Here is a 14,209-nt window from a genome sequence, read left to right as displayed (position 1 = left end):
ATCCTTTTAGGAGCACCCAGCACTGTAATTCCTGCACTCATAATTGTTGAGTAGATGAATGACTAGAGTATTTGGATAAGTAAGTGAATGTAAAAAAAAAAGTGAACTGTAAAAGACACCCTGATATTTGCATGTTAAGCCTTTTATATTGTAATGATTAAACCAAAAGTGAAAAAAATGATAATCAGAGTCTTGGGACCAGATAGGAAAAATATCAGGGACCCTGATGGTGAATTTGACGTTGCCATTTTAGGATGACTAATGTAGGGAGAGAAAAAGGATGGAGTATGGCGTATGGGGTCTCTTCCCACTCCCTCCTCCACCACAGTTTAACTCCCCTCCCCATCTTTGCCTATAAAATTAGTACTTTTTTGTTGTTCACAAACAGCCCATGTCCCATCTCACCAGTATCTTTGAAGACCTAAGGCAAAGGTCAACTACCATCAGCCCATGGAGGACGTTTCCCACAGACATCTTTGTTTGGCCATATTGTGCTTTAAAACAGTGTGAACTGCAGTAAAGGATATGGAGGAACCAAGGATAACTCTGAAATACGTGGTGTGAGCAATTAGATGAACATTGGTGCCATTTGCCAAGATTGGGAAGATAGATGCTGGGTAGGGACTTTTTTTTGCAGGGCATGGGAGGGAAGATGTTGATGGGAGCAAAAAGACCTGTATGGGTCCTGTTGAATTTGGGATGCTTTTTGAGCATCCAATGACAGTATAAAACAGATAGCTGGTAGCAGGAATCTGGAGCTCAGAGGAGAGCTCGGAGATGCAAGTGACTGTAAAATATCTCCTTCATAATGGACATCTAATCACGTCACACTAGATCAAACTTGCATGGGAAGATTGTGAAAATCTGTATGAAATGCCTTGAGTCCATGTCTTGTGAAAGTCTGTACTTGTTGTTAAGCAAGTATTAGGACATGTCTGTGGTCACCTGGAAGGCATCCAGCATGTGCCCTTGTGTTGAACAAATTTGACAAAACATCTGGAAAACAAAAATCAAGCCAGAGTCATGTGATTTACAGTGACTTATCTACCTAAAAAAATAAATTTTCTAATATAGACTTGAAAATATGAATTCATTGATGACATTTAGAAATCAAGAGATTTCACATGAAATTTTGGCTCTCTGACTGTCTTGGAAATGCTCTGGCCACACTGGGCAGAGCCTAGATGGTAATGGCTGTCTGGAGCTACATACAGCGCCCCCTTGAGACTGGGCATGACTGTTGCTCAGCACAGCAAGCTCGTCCCCATCCCCACCCCAGTTCACGTCACTGGTTTGTACCCCAGCCTCGTTCCTACAGCCCTCACTGGGAGCTTCTGGCCACTTCCTCCATCCACTCCCAACCCACAGATCATGCCTCTGCCCAAAGCCCGTGACACAACAGTCTGTTTTCTGACATGTTCGATGTTTGTTTAGTTAGGACAATTTGGTATCTGGTGTCCTAGACTGCATCCCTCTCCCTTCTCATTAGCCCCAAGCAAGACATTAGAAAGCATCTTCCTCATTAATAGGGCAATTACTCTGGTTGAAAGACCACCTGTTGATGAGGGCAGGAATTAATGCTGTTTGCAATTGACAGTTTCCAACATGAAATTAGAAAGATTAAAACTAGTAATTACTCTCACTTAAGATAGTGGAGGTGGTTTTCTTCCAAAGGGTGAAAGCGATTGAAAAGGAAGAGAATTTCCAAGTTCCTCAAATAGGTGGGTTTTTTTGTGGGATTAATTTAGAAGTAAAAGCAATGCTTTTAATCATGAAGGGTCAGTTCAATTTGAGTTTGGCAGGTTAATGGGCCCAGCAACAAAAGACCTGATGACCTACCTGGTGAGTTTAGGGCCAACTGGATTTCAAATGTGGCCCAGGAAGTCTAGGCAAGTCACATCCATTGGTGCAGAGAAGGCTATGGGATTGCTGTCCCTGATCTTCGCTGCTGCTTTCTTGGGAAGTTGAGGACTTAGCAGGCTGGTGCAGTGCGAACACAGAACCACAAGCCTAACGCTGCCACCAGCTGGTTTCATGATCTTGGGCAAGTCATTTCCCCTGTCTGCGTCCTACTTTCCTCATCTAAAAACAGCAATTTGACACTGTTCCTAGCTTTACTATTCTGTGATCTTGGCGAAGGTAGCATGAATTTTCCAACCACATTCTACAAAGAAGTGGAATTTCAGCGGGTTTCCTGTGTATTTCAGCGGGATTAGCTGTCCCAGGGCCAGACAGGCTATTGCAACTGTAGGGCAAACACAGACAACCTGGAGCCCCCCAGGGCGTCTCCCACGTGATACCATCTCCCATCACTGGGCCTCGTGCTTCTGGACACTCATCCACTTCACCCAAGCAAATCACCCCAAAGAAGAGAGAGAAGAGAGACTTCGCCCACCATGCCCACATCGAAGGGATTTTCCTTTTATATGATTAGGCAGGAGCAATTTTTTTAAGAATCCCAGCCTTCTAAGAAGGACTGGCCTGCTCTAAGGCACTAACCGACACGTGATTAATGTCCAAGGACCAGTGTTAGCAAGAGCTAGTTATAGTCAGAGAAGGATTCAAATTAAAAGTTTAAATTAGGTTAGCTTTTTTGATGTTCACAATTTTATACACATAGTGAAAAAGAAAACCAAAAACCAAAACACCCACCCAACTGTTATAACGATAAATGATCCGGAGAGCCCTATCGTTATTTTATACTTAGAGAATGCTCCTTATCACATTGGGGGAGGGTGTGATGTGCAGGCATCTTCATCAGTTCTTTTCCACACATTTAAGGAAATATTGAGACTTTGAAGAGTTGTGGCAACTGCGAGTAATTCACTGACTAAGCCCAGACATACCATACACTGTGAGCCAGCGTCAGCTCCCTGTCATTTTAATCAGACAGGCAGATGGCAAATGGATGGTGGAAGATTATATTTCAATAATAACTAATACGTTTAGCATAATCCCATATCATATAAAAGATGCAATTTTGTTTCCACAGTGAAAGCCTTCAGAATCTTTTTCCAGGTCACAAATGAGGTTCCATTAAATAGCTTTTTTTTTTTGAAGGTTTGCTGCTGTTCTGCTGACCGATTGTTATAATTTTGGAGAGTCAGCCTTCATATAACAATAAATTATAAAATATAGCAGCAAAGATTAAGTTAAAGAAACAGTTTAGTTGGGACCTAATAACCCTTTTAGAATGAGAAGAACATTATGTCCCCAAAGCGAAGTCTCCAGGACAGGTCACTGAGCTCACACTGTACCTCCAAACGACACGATTTAGTCAACAATCTTCAACAAGTATTTATTGGGCACCTACTTTGGCCACATACTGCCCTAAGTTCCAGGGATACACAGGGAACAAAACAGATGAAAATAACCCTTGTAAAGCCTATATTCCAGTGGGAGAGACAGATAGTAAAAAGATAAATCAGTTAAATATATGCTAGAGAGTATGAAGTGGTAAGGAGACAAAATTAGAGAATGAAGAGAAGATGCGTGAGGAGTTCCCACAGCAGGGCCAATCCAGCTCCATTGAAAAGATGGAAGCAAGGCAGCCAGCCACATGGGTATCAGGGGGGCAGTGGGAGTGTGTTCTAAGCAAAGGGAACAGCAAATGCAAAGGGAGGGAGAAACAATGAGCCCGTGAATCTCAAGGTTCATTGGCCCATGATCTTGCCTTTCAGCTGCAGCGCCTGGCAGCCTACAGTCTTTCCAGGAGGAGGAGTTAACCTCCAGCTCTGATTGTCCTCGGTCACCAAGTTTAATCATATTCTCAGTCTTTGTGCCAATTGCAGTGGCACACACCAGTTATTTCACTGGCTTCCTGTGTCAATCTGCCAGCGGACCCCTCGTTGTTAGGATAGCCTGCACTTGGGGTCATCGCCGTTTAATAGAGCAGCCGCTGGCTGCCTCATAACTATTCATCATGAGCAGAAGGAACTAGCTCACACTGCTATTTTTGGCGCAAGGACAAGCTCAGGTCCCCAGTGAAGTTTCTAAACAGATCTTTCAGTTATTCACAGTGGAGTAGTTCCCCATATGTTTTTGGAGAAATAGACTTGTCTAAGCATGACATGGCTGCAGCCCCCTAAGTAACCAAAACGCTCCTCATTCACGTATTTGAATCTTTGCTTTTTTTCTTAAACACAAATAAAGTGAGAACTTATTAGTAATTGAAAAGAGTATATAGACCGTCAGAAAAATTCAGGCCAAAACGTTTGACTTTGGGCTTTGTGTAATTACTATGATCTAGCTGCCTAACCCAGTTACTCATCTGTGGAGCAAGAAATCTGGTTCAAGATCAAGTCCTGAGTGGGAACACCTTTCTGAAGGTGTTGTTTTCATGAGTTGTTTTGGTTACACTCAGTGAAGGAAGGACCATTATAAGATATTCAGAATATTAACTCAGACATGAGCATGAAAATGTCTACGGGGTTCTTGAGCAAACTCGACCTTCAGATTATTAACGTTTCTTCAGCCACAAGGTTCAAGAATGGGCAAGTCCTCATTGACAAGGAAGGATCTGGGACTCCTAGGGGATGTTAGAGCGAAAAGCATTTGAGCTGTAGTGTGGACGCCCCATTTCTTGTTCTCTGTGAAAAGTAACTAGCAGGGGGTAACTCATTGAGTGAACTCGGGCTCCAGAAATCTTCCTCAAAACAGATTTTGATGATTGAGCTGGATTTACGAATGCTGTAAATTATCACATTGATTGAATTACCTGAAGGACTGCTGCTTCTTAGAGGGTGTTTCAGTAACCATTATTTTAATCGACTCAATTCTTCTAATTCTGTAAAGACCAAACAACCATTCTTCTGATATGGGTTACTAATTACAGCCTTTATCGATTTTTTTGTATTTTTGTGCAACCTGCAGATTTTTTTTACTACAGGCTATAACTGAATTTGATTATACCATACAGTTTTACTACTTATTTTCGTTTACTTTTAGAAGACAGCTCACTCTAAGATCATTTTCTGGTACACAAATTTTGAAATAAAATTCTTATTGTAATTGTTTTATTTTTCTATTCTAAGATGTAATGTCGGTTAGGAAAACTAAACTATTGTCAGGAAAGCTAACAAGGTTTATGATTTGTTACTAGAACAAAAATAAAATGACACCAGATATAGATACAAATCCATTAGTAAAAGCCCCATCCAATGACCAGCCGGTGCACACGCTTCCTCCCTTTCCATCATTGGGATAGCTTATATCTGACAAATGAAACTGTTCTTGGTTTAAAAATTGATTTTTTGTTTCACTTAGCTTTTACTCAGGAAATGAGAAATTCCGAAGGTTCTATTGATATTGAACCAATCTCTATTGACAATTTGTATTTCTGAACCTCACAATTGACTGCTGAAATTTAATATTAATAAATATCATTTGAATGAAGGAAAAAATCTCCAGTCATGGCCTTTTCCCCCCACACACAAGCATTCACATAATTAGATAATAAACCAAGTTGATGTGCAAGCCTATGTTGGCATAACGTAACACTGGACTGTGTTTGTTAATGCATCCCCCCTTATTTTATTCCAGTAAGAATACCCGGACTTCGGATACCTTGAGCAAGCAACAACAAACCCTGAGAATGCACATTGACATACCCAGGGCCCAGCTTCTGATTGAAGAGAGAGACACAATGGAGACCATCGGTAAGGTGCCTGTTTGCCGCTTTACACAATGTGGCTGCTGCAGCTCTGCCCGCTCAGCCCAAACCCCATTAGATATGGGAACGTCTTGGATGCTACCTGAGCAAGAAGTTAGAAGATAGAGAATTGTTATTGAGGAAAATAATAAGTGCCAGCACATATAGGGGAAAATGAACTTATATATATCTGACAGGTCACCTGAGACAGGAGTTCCCCAAATCTGACCCATGTTGGGTCTTTCTTGGAGAGGTTATTGGCGCTGCTCCAAAGAATGAACACCTGGAATCAAATAAACCTAGAAGGACCCCATGCCAAAGCTACATCTTGGAAATTGACTTTATCCTCTCCTTGTCAACTCCAATAAGCCCGTCATGAAAGAAAACATTTGAACTCTACTTAACACTGCACAAACAAGTGTCTTTGCACCATCCCGCAGCACCCCATAAACAGCCTGGAACGGTTTCCTCCCCAGCGCATTGGGAAACACCCAGCTCCCTTATTTCACAACTACCAAACAGACACCTGGAGGGAGGGCTTCTGTGGCTTGTTCACCCAGAAGCCTGGTGTCTCGACTCCTTCTGGGCTCTTTCCACTGGAAGCCCACTGTCCCACACCATATTCCTAGATAGTTCTATTTATTCCAGAATCGGAGGCTTTATATTCTCATGCAATAATGATCAGAAGAATAGCTAACATTTATTGAGAGCTCTCTAAATGTCACGTACTTTTGTAAGCTCCCTATGTGAAATCTTTAATTCAACCCTCCCAAACAACATAGGAAAAGGGCACTTCTTTGTAACTGGGCCGCCAAGAGGGTCCGTCACTTGCAGGTGTCACAGACAGTTAGGAGCAGAGCCAGGAAGGGCCCCTGCTCGGCCGCCTGCTTCTCCTCAGGTGACTGGCTGTCGCCACCTGCTTCCGTATTAAAGGCTACTTCCCAGAATGCCTCACTTTAGAAGTACCACTGAGAATTCCAGTACCCATGGAAACAGACTCTGAGGGAGGCTGCCGCGGCTGCGTCTTTTCAAACTTCGCTCTGTGTTTGTTCTGGAAGGTGTTTGCTAGCACTTGGTCCCATGGTAATCCTTTTCTGTGATTTGGCTAAAACTACCCAACTCCTGGCATGTACCCTAGCTCCCTCCTGCCCGGAAGGCAGTGGTAAATGGCCAGACTGGCAGAACATCTCCACTGCCCCTTGCCCCTGCCCTGCTTTTATTATGTTCTAACAAAACAGCAAAGACAGCTTGACTTAATGGCTCCTGACTTCTAAGGCCTGGGCTGCCCTTGCTGGATTCAAGGTTGCTCCAGGCATAGCAGCACTTAGAGAAGGTCTGTCGAGTCCAGTGTGGCCCTGGACCAACCAGCTTCCATTAAATACCACCCATGTTGTATGAGGGTGCTCTACCCATCCTAAAATACACAGGGTTTTATTAGCCTGCTTGCATCAGGACAAGGCACTCTTTCGTTTTTGGTTATCTTTTCTTTTCAGTGTATCTGGAATCTCTCTTATTGAACTCAATAGATTGGATATTAAAACTAAAATCTCCTTGGAAACATCAGTTCCAAAATCAAAATGTAATTCCTTTGGCCTTTTGGTTCAGATATTTGCTAAATTTTTCTCACTGGACTTGTCAATAGCTTTACTTATGGCTGTTAAAATAGATAGCCAGGTGGATCCTGGGAGTGGTACATTGCTTTTCAATGGCTAGTCATTGCTGGCCTCAAACCAGAGGAAGGTCTGCTCATCATTTCTGTAAGTAATAATGACCCTTAGCCAGAGATGCATCGCATTCCTTACAGGATCATCTATCACCAAGAGTCATTGACCTGCTGGTGATGCCTGACAGTTGGTCGATGGCATTTTCTAATTATTGGGGAAGTAAAAATGTGATGCTGTAAAATGCTCTGGGCTCTGACTATGAGAATCCAATATGAGAGGGCCATTAATTTCTAGCCGGAATGAATGGTTAACCTCACAAACTGACAGACACCTGAAATTCCCATTAAAACTTTGTAACCTAGCCCTGTGAATATCTGGTTTGCTCTTAGCGGGGCCACATGTTAGAAACTGCAACACACCAGTATTATTAATGAAACACCAATGTAGATGTCAGGCCTCTGAGGCCAGGTCCAGTTGTAAGAACCTGTCTCTGTAGAAAGACAGCCATATTTGAGGGTCAAGTGCAGGCTGGGGTGCCGGCCCCCCAAGCTGAGCCCTGGCTTCTGCTACAGTGTCAACCTGTGCTGCACCACACCCTGGGATGCCAGCAGACATCTTGGCAGTGTTTCCTCTATTGCTCTGCCAAGAAATTTTATTCTGACTTCAAGAAGTTTTCCTTTCCTGCCAGAGCCTGAGGAATTGGATTTTGTAAGGTTCGTTCTGTTCAGAGCCTTTTTTGGGCACAGAAGTCTCGCTGTGTTGTTTATGACTTTCACATTACCGTTCCGTGTCAAGGCACGCTGTAGCATGGTCCTGGCTGACTGATAAGCTCATATGAACATCGTCCTGGGCTGCAATGCTTGAAAATTTATGAAAAATCCGTATCTTAACGGAAGTTTCCCTTGGAGTAAAAAAGCTCTTAAGAAAATGTGAAAAGTATCACAACAAAGTAATGAAAATCTTGAGACAATGAAATAATGACACACAGCTCAACCAACCGCTCCTTCTCCAAGCACTAAAATGCTCCTAATTCATCGGAGGCCAGGTTCCTGCTTCTCTAACCTTTAAGTGCCTACGCTAATAGGACTTTGGAAATCTGACAAGTGAGTCATTTTGAGCAGTCAATTAAAGGATGTTCTAGAGTAATTAGAGCTCAGAAAAGGTGGGAAGAAAAAGAACATACCTCCAAAACTCTAAAATAGAAGAATTGCTATGCTCCGAAGACTGACCCTTCTCTCCTCCCCACCCCCCGACCCCAAACATTTGCCAAGTCCAGTCTGAGGGTCACCCCCAGTGTAGACAACTGCAGTCGAGTTTTTCCAGTTCTGCAAACAGAGCTTGTTTCCAATGGCAGCCCCATCGTTGGGTGGTGATGACGTGGCTGGCCATGTCTCAGATGAGCTTTTAACAAACACATATATCCAAAACCCTATTAAACGGACGGCTGTAACAGGCCTCCCCAAATCAATGTTTGCTTAATGAGAAGAAACCAAGCCCCAAGGGAGACGAGCGACTTTTCTCTTCGATCCCTCTCTTTAACTCAGGCCCCGGAGTCAACCCCTAAGGATAATTTTCTCTTTTTGGCGTTCTAGAGTAATTCTAATGCAGTGCTTGAATTTTTAGTTGTTTTTGCTGCTATTGATGAGGTTATTATTATTGTTGCTATTAATAATAACTCAAGTACCTATGAGAAAAAAGGCCAGAGAGTCATTTAAAGGGGGCTATAAACGTGTTTGGCTTTCTGTGTCCTCGCTGTGCTATAGATGATCGCTCGACGGTTCTGTTGACGGATGCTGACTTTGGAGAGGCAGCTAAACAGAAGTCCCTGACAGTCACACACACGGTCCACTACCAATCAGTGTCGCAGGCCACCGGACCCTTAGTGGACGTTTCGGACGCTCGGCCGGGAACGAGTGAGTGGTCAAACATCACTTAAACTGTATAGATGTTGTCGGTGCAGAGAACGCCTTAATGCTCTGTTCTGATGAAAGGGAAATGTGGGGCTTTTCAGCCCTATGCCTAAGAAACAAACAGGTGTGATAACATCTGTAATTGGGACATTGAGTTTCTCTTGTTTGATTTCAGCTGTTATTAAAATTGTGTCAGTTGAAGCCAATAACTCTTGGTATTGGTTTACTACGAAAGCACTAGAAATTTCCGGTCAAGTTAATTTTTTTAATTTACACAACATAGGAAAAAGGGAAGTTAATTAATATTAGCGTGTATCTACTCTATGCCAGGATTGGGATAGAAAGATGATATCGTGTCTGTTATCTGCGCAAGAACCCTGCAAAGTGCCTACTTATAATGCAGATGTTACAGCGCCTATTCTACAGATGAGAAAACAGAGTGTGAAAGCAGTTAGGTAAACAGCCCAAAGTTCTCCGCATAACACGTAGTGAAACCACAATTTAGCTGTAGATCTGTCTGTCCTCAAAGCTTATGCTTTTCTCCTGAACACACTGTTTGAGAAAAATTATAATTCTGGTTAATCTGGGTATTATGTTTGGTTTAGTTAATAATATTTGCATCCATGATATATGGAAATTAATTACTGCAATGAAATTAAATCTCTGAATAAGTATCTAGAGCTTATTAATTAGATAGTCTTGTTCCTTCCTAATTGAAATTGTTCCTAAATCTCTTTAAAGACTGAGAAATTGATGTCCCGATTATTGTCTTTTTGGATGCTTTGATGTGCAACTCTTAAATCCCTAATCACTTTCTTTGCAAAAATTTACATTCTTAGGGTAGAGTGTTGTAATGGGAAAAATAAATATTATACTATTAAAGGCTATTCTTCATAATTTCTGACTTCTAAGGCATTTGTGAAATGCACTGAACTTCATGAAGCAAACTTGTTGGTTCCTAAATAAATCTGTTAAAAACAGTTTTCCTATTATTTACATTGTAATATGCAAGAAAACAGTTTTAACAGTTATTGAAATTCATTTGAGAAATTGTTTTCAAGAATATGCTAAAGAAGTCTTTTATTTCTCCCTTCTGTCTAACCTCACCCTCTTCCTTCTTTGATGGCATTAGCACATTCTGAAGACGTGAATGGGGCATGAGTGAGAATTAGCTTTGTGAAGGGGTGTGTATGGACGAGGGCCTTGCTCTTAAAAACTGTCTCAAGGTCCTTGAGATTCTCTCCAGCTATTGGCTTTCCTGTTGTGTTGTGTTCTGGCTGGTCCTGCTTCTGGCCACATCAGGATACTGCCATGATGGGTTTCCGAGCCACGTATTGCTGTTAAATCAGGGAAAGATTATAGACCCCAGGGGACTTAGATCGATGGATCCTTGACTTCAATATTCCTTTGTCCCACTCAGCATGGAAGTTAACAGAGGCATTAGCAGGAAAGAGACGGAGAACGGAGACAGTTGCCCCAGCTGGCGTTCCCAACCTTTGGTGTGCGTCAGAATCAACCGTGCTTGTTTAAAATACTCACTCCAGGGTCTACCCCCAGAGATTCTGATCCACTTCGTCTAGGGCAGGGCCCAGGAATCTGTATTGTAACAGACATCCTGGATGATTCTCATGCTGGTTGTCTGGAACCCTCACTGAGAAACACTTCCCCAAATGTTAGACACGTGTCACATAGAAGCCAGGAAGAAGTGTTCTTCGTATCCCTGCCCTTTTAGTAAATCGGTGCAGGCTCCCTCAAGCTCACCACGCTACAGCACATCAATTCTTTCTGCCAGGTAAAAAGAGCACGCATTTCCACCTCCCTTTAATGTTCCACAAACAAAGAAACACACAAAGTCTAGTCATAAATAGTCAAGACAAGTCGGGAGAGGAGACAGTGAAAGTAAAGCACTGGGAAACTTCCAATTGCATGATCAGTCCCAGAATAAAAGTTGATTTGATGACATTCAACATATCAGCAGACATACATCTCAGGCACAAGTAGAAATTGTAGCCAGTGAGAGGTGCATGGCAGGTAGAAGGCACACCAGAGGGACATGTCTGCGTCTCCCATGGCTATAACATTGTAAGCATGTTTGGAAAGCTTTAAGAATTCGTTCATTCTGGCTCAAACATATTTGTTAAGGTTTTACTTTACATACGGCCCGGTGCTGGATGATAGGGATCCATTGTAAGATGCAAAAAGACATTCAGTTCATCTTAGTGGAGGAAGTCAGACGTTTTAAACAAGGAGCTAAGTTATTTTTTGTTTGTCAATAAGTACTAGGAAAAAATAGAACACGATCATCTGATGGTGAGTCAGTGGGAGTGTGGGGAGAGTGAAAGGGGCTACCTCGGATCTGAGTCTTTGGGGAAGACCTCCACTGAGGAGAAGCCACAAACCAAGATCTGAGTCACAGGCAGGAGCCACCTGGCAGGCAGAGGGAAGAGGAGGGAACAGCTCCTAGGGCATGTTGCAGACAGAATCAGGACTGGAATGCAGGGAGCGACAAGGAAGGTGGCAAAGGATGAGCCAGAGAAACAGCCGCCCTGATTTGTAGGGCCTCCTAGGGCAGTGTCATGTGTTTGCATTTCGTTCTGAGAGCGCTGGGATGTTCTCCCAGGGGTTTCTGCCTGATGATCACATCCCATTGAACCAACTACAGCTTATAGAATAATACTTCTCTCATTTGGGCTAAAGTTCGTTAAATAATGTTTACAAATATTAGACAGATCTACTCAAATTCATGCATCAGCCTCTAGTTCCAAAAAAAAAAAATAGTTATTCATTTAGCATCTGCAGAACATTCTCTATAGTAAAAGATCTTTGGGATCATTTTTCATTAAGTATTTCCCCAAAACCACATTGTGACGGACTTAGAGCATTTCATTTTTAATTTGGAAGTAAAAACAGTGAGTGACAGGCCCCCAGTGGATTACTGCAGGAATCTGAAGCCGCGAGCTTTCTGAAGCCCAGACCCCCGCTTGCTTCTTGTACCCCACAACTTGCCACCCCAGTGTCATCTCAGTCCCCTGGAGCAGATTCTTCTCACTGTGGCCTGGCATATTTGCAAACATTCATTTAAAGTCTATTTCCTCAACCACAAGACGTTATTGTTCTAATTATCTCAGGACTATGCTCTCATTGTAGGAAGTCTTCAGTTTGAAGAACATATAAAATATGTCCTTTGCACACTGGAGTGACTGCATCATAGAAGTTACATTCCTAAGTATTGTATTAGTTCCCCAAAGAATTGCAACAAATTCTTATTATGAGGATGGGAGAAACTGCAACAAGTTGCTATTTATCTCTTTCAGCCTGTGAAAACAAATGCGTTGGCTATGTCTCCAGCTCTCTTTACTCCCCATCTCTCCTGTGGGTTAGGATACACTTGCAAGTGGGAACTCTATTCATGTCACTATCCGCAGTTCCAGCCACAGGGTATATATAGCCATTCAGTATATATATTTAAATAGCTATCGACTGTCGAGTTCTGAAATCAGAGTAAAGGAGATGGAAAAGGAAGGATGTTTAGTATTTTAAACAGGACTTTGTCAATCCCTTTTTCCCTCTCTTTGTTCTCCATTTCCTGAGAAATCTAATCAGCTGGCTGTATGTACTTTGCCCTCACCATTTTAATACGTACACGGTCTCCCCCCAGCACACTTTGCAGAGACTTACCGATGAGATCATTACCTAGGAGAATCGAAATCAATTTTTTTTACTTACAAAGTATGCAAGGATACAAGGGCATGTCAAGTGATAAATATTAGCCTTGACCTGTTTTGGGTTTTTCTTGGCATATTTATTGGAGTGATCCATCCATTTGTCATTCATTCATTCATGCAAAGAGCATTAACCAAGCAGCCCTGATATATGTAGGCATACTCTGGGAAATGAATAGGACAGAGCTTACTGCCTCACCAGCTCTACCATTCAGCTCCTTTCTGCATCACAGGCACTCTCCAGAATCCAGTTTTGTGGATTTTAATGGGTATTTTTCTACCAAACCTTTTCTGTTCTAAGTTGAGTTTCTAGCCTTCCTGGTCCATCAGATCTCTGGATGCCGTCTTCGCAATAAACAGGAGGTGCTCCATCCCTTGCCAAGTGTTTGTCACTCGGGAATCACTGGCTGGAGCCTGAGATCTGTTGAGTCCTCCCATGTTCCGTAGCACACTAGCCCGTTAATCTCACACAGTCTCACAATGGCTCTGAAGGTGGGTGATGTTGTCAACCCAGTCTCAGAGACGAGGGAAATGGGCACAGCCAGTGAGTAATGAAACTGCATCAAACTCAGGCAACTGAACTCTGCAGCCCCCACTCTCAACCCCTCCATGTTGCCATTAAGTTGAGCTGATGCTTCTTAAGGGAAATCTAGAGGCTAAATAGACTCATGTTTATATTAAATAAGAAGAGCTTACACCTGGGACTGAATCATTTTTGTTGAGACTTTGAAAAAACTGCACACTGTATCACTCAAGATGGTATTAGACATAATACCGGGAGAAAATGTCTGATGTGGGTGAGGAGAGTCCACTGTATGAGCCCTTGGTAAATATTTGTTCATTAAATAATAGGAACATTCAGGCCCACCAGTTTCATCCTCCCTATGAGACAACTGGTAAATTCACCATCTAAAGCTGAGGCCTCAGCATCTACAAGATATGAAAACTGATAGCAGGGAATGAAAGCAGATTAATACCACGATCACAAAACACATGACATGTTTTGTAACCCTATTATCCGCAAAATCCTCTCTTATCCCAAATTCAAGATAATTAAAATAATTTGATTCAATGGGCAGAAGCTTAATTCAGGTTCAGACCCAGAGTTGAAAGGCCAAGAGTTATTTATATCACCTACTCCCTAAATCATTGACTGTTTAGAAAGCACGATGCCTTATCACTAAGTTTTATTTATATTAGCATGTTGAGGAACCAGATTAAATACTTTCCATGCAGGGGCAGTAAATCTCAACGTGTATTTGG

The 14,209-nt window shown here is 42.3% G+C and overlaps 1 protein-coding gene across 3 annotated transcripts in view; it reads left to right on the top strand.

The window, feature by feature from the left end:
- Positions 1-14,209, top strand: part of DSCAM (DS cell adhesion molecule) — a 687,554-nt gene that overhangs the window by 651,478 nt on the left and 21,867 nt on the right. For all 3 annotated transcript variants that reach the window (XR_011495418.1, XR_011495417.1, XM_014839281.3), the window contains exons 29-30: positions 5,542-5,657; positions 9,078-9,227. Coding sequence is in view for 1 of the 3 variants with exons in the window: in XM_014839281.3 (XP_014694767.2) it covers positions 5,542-5,657; positions 9,078-9,227 (266 nt within the window). In the remaining 2 variants the exon portion in view is untranslated. The remainder of the gene's footprint in view (positions 1-5,541; positions 5,658-9,077; positions 9,228-14,209) is intronic.

The sequence above is a fragment of the Equus asinus genome, chromosome 18 (assembly GCF_041296235.1).
Source record: "Equus asinus isolate D_3611 breed Donkey chromosome 18, EquAss-T2T_v2, whole genome shotgun sequence".
In the NCBI taxonomy this organism is placed as follows: domain Eukaryota; kingdom Metazoa; phylum Chordata; class Mammalia; order Perissodactyla; family Equidae; genus Equus; species Equus asinus.
Note: the sequence above shows the minus strand (reverse complement) of the source record. Positions and strands in the feature narration are given on the sequence as shown.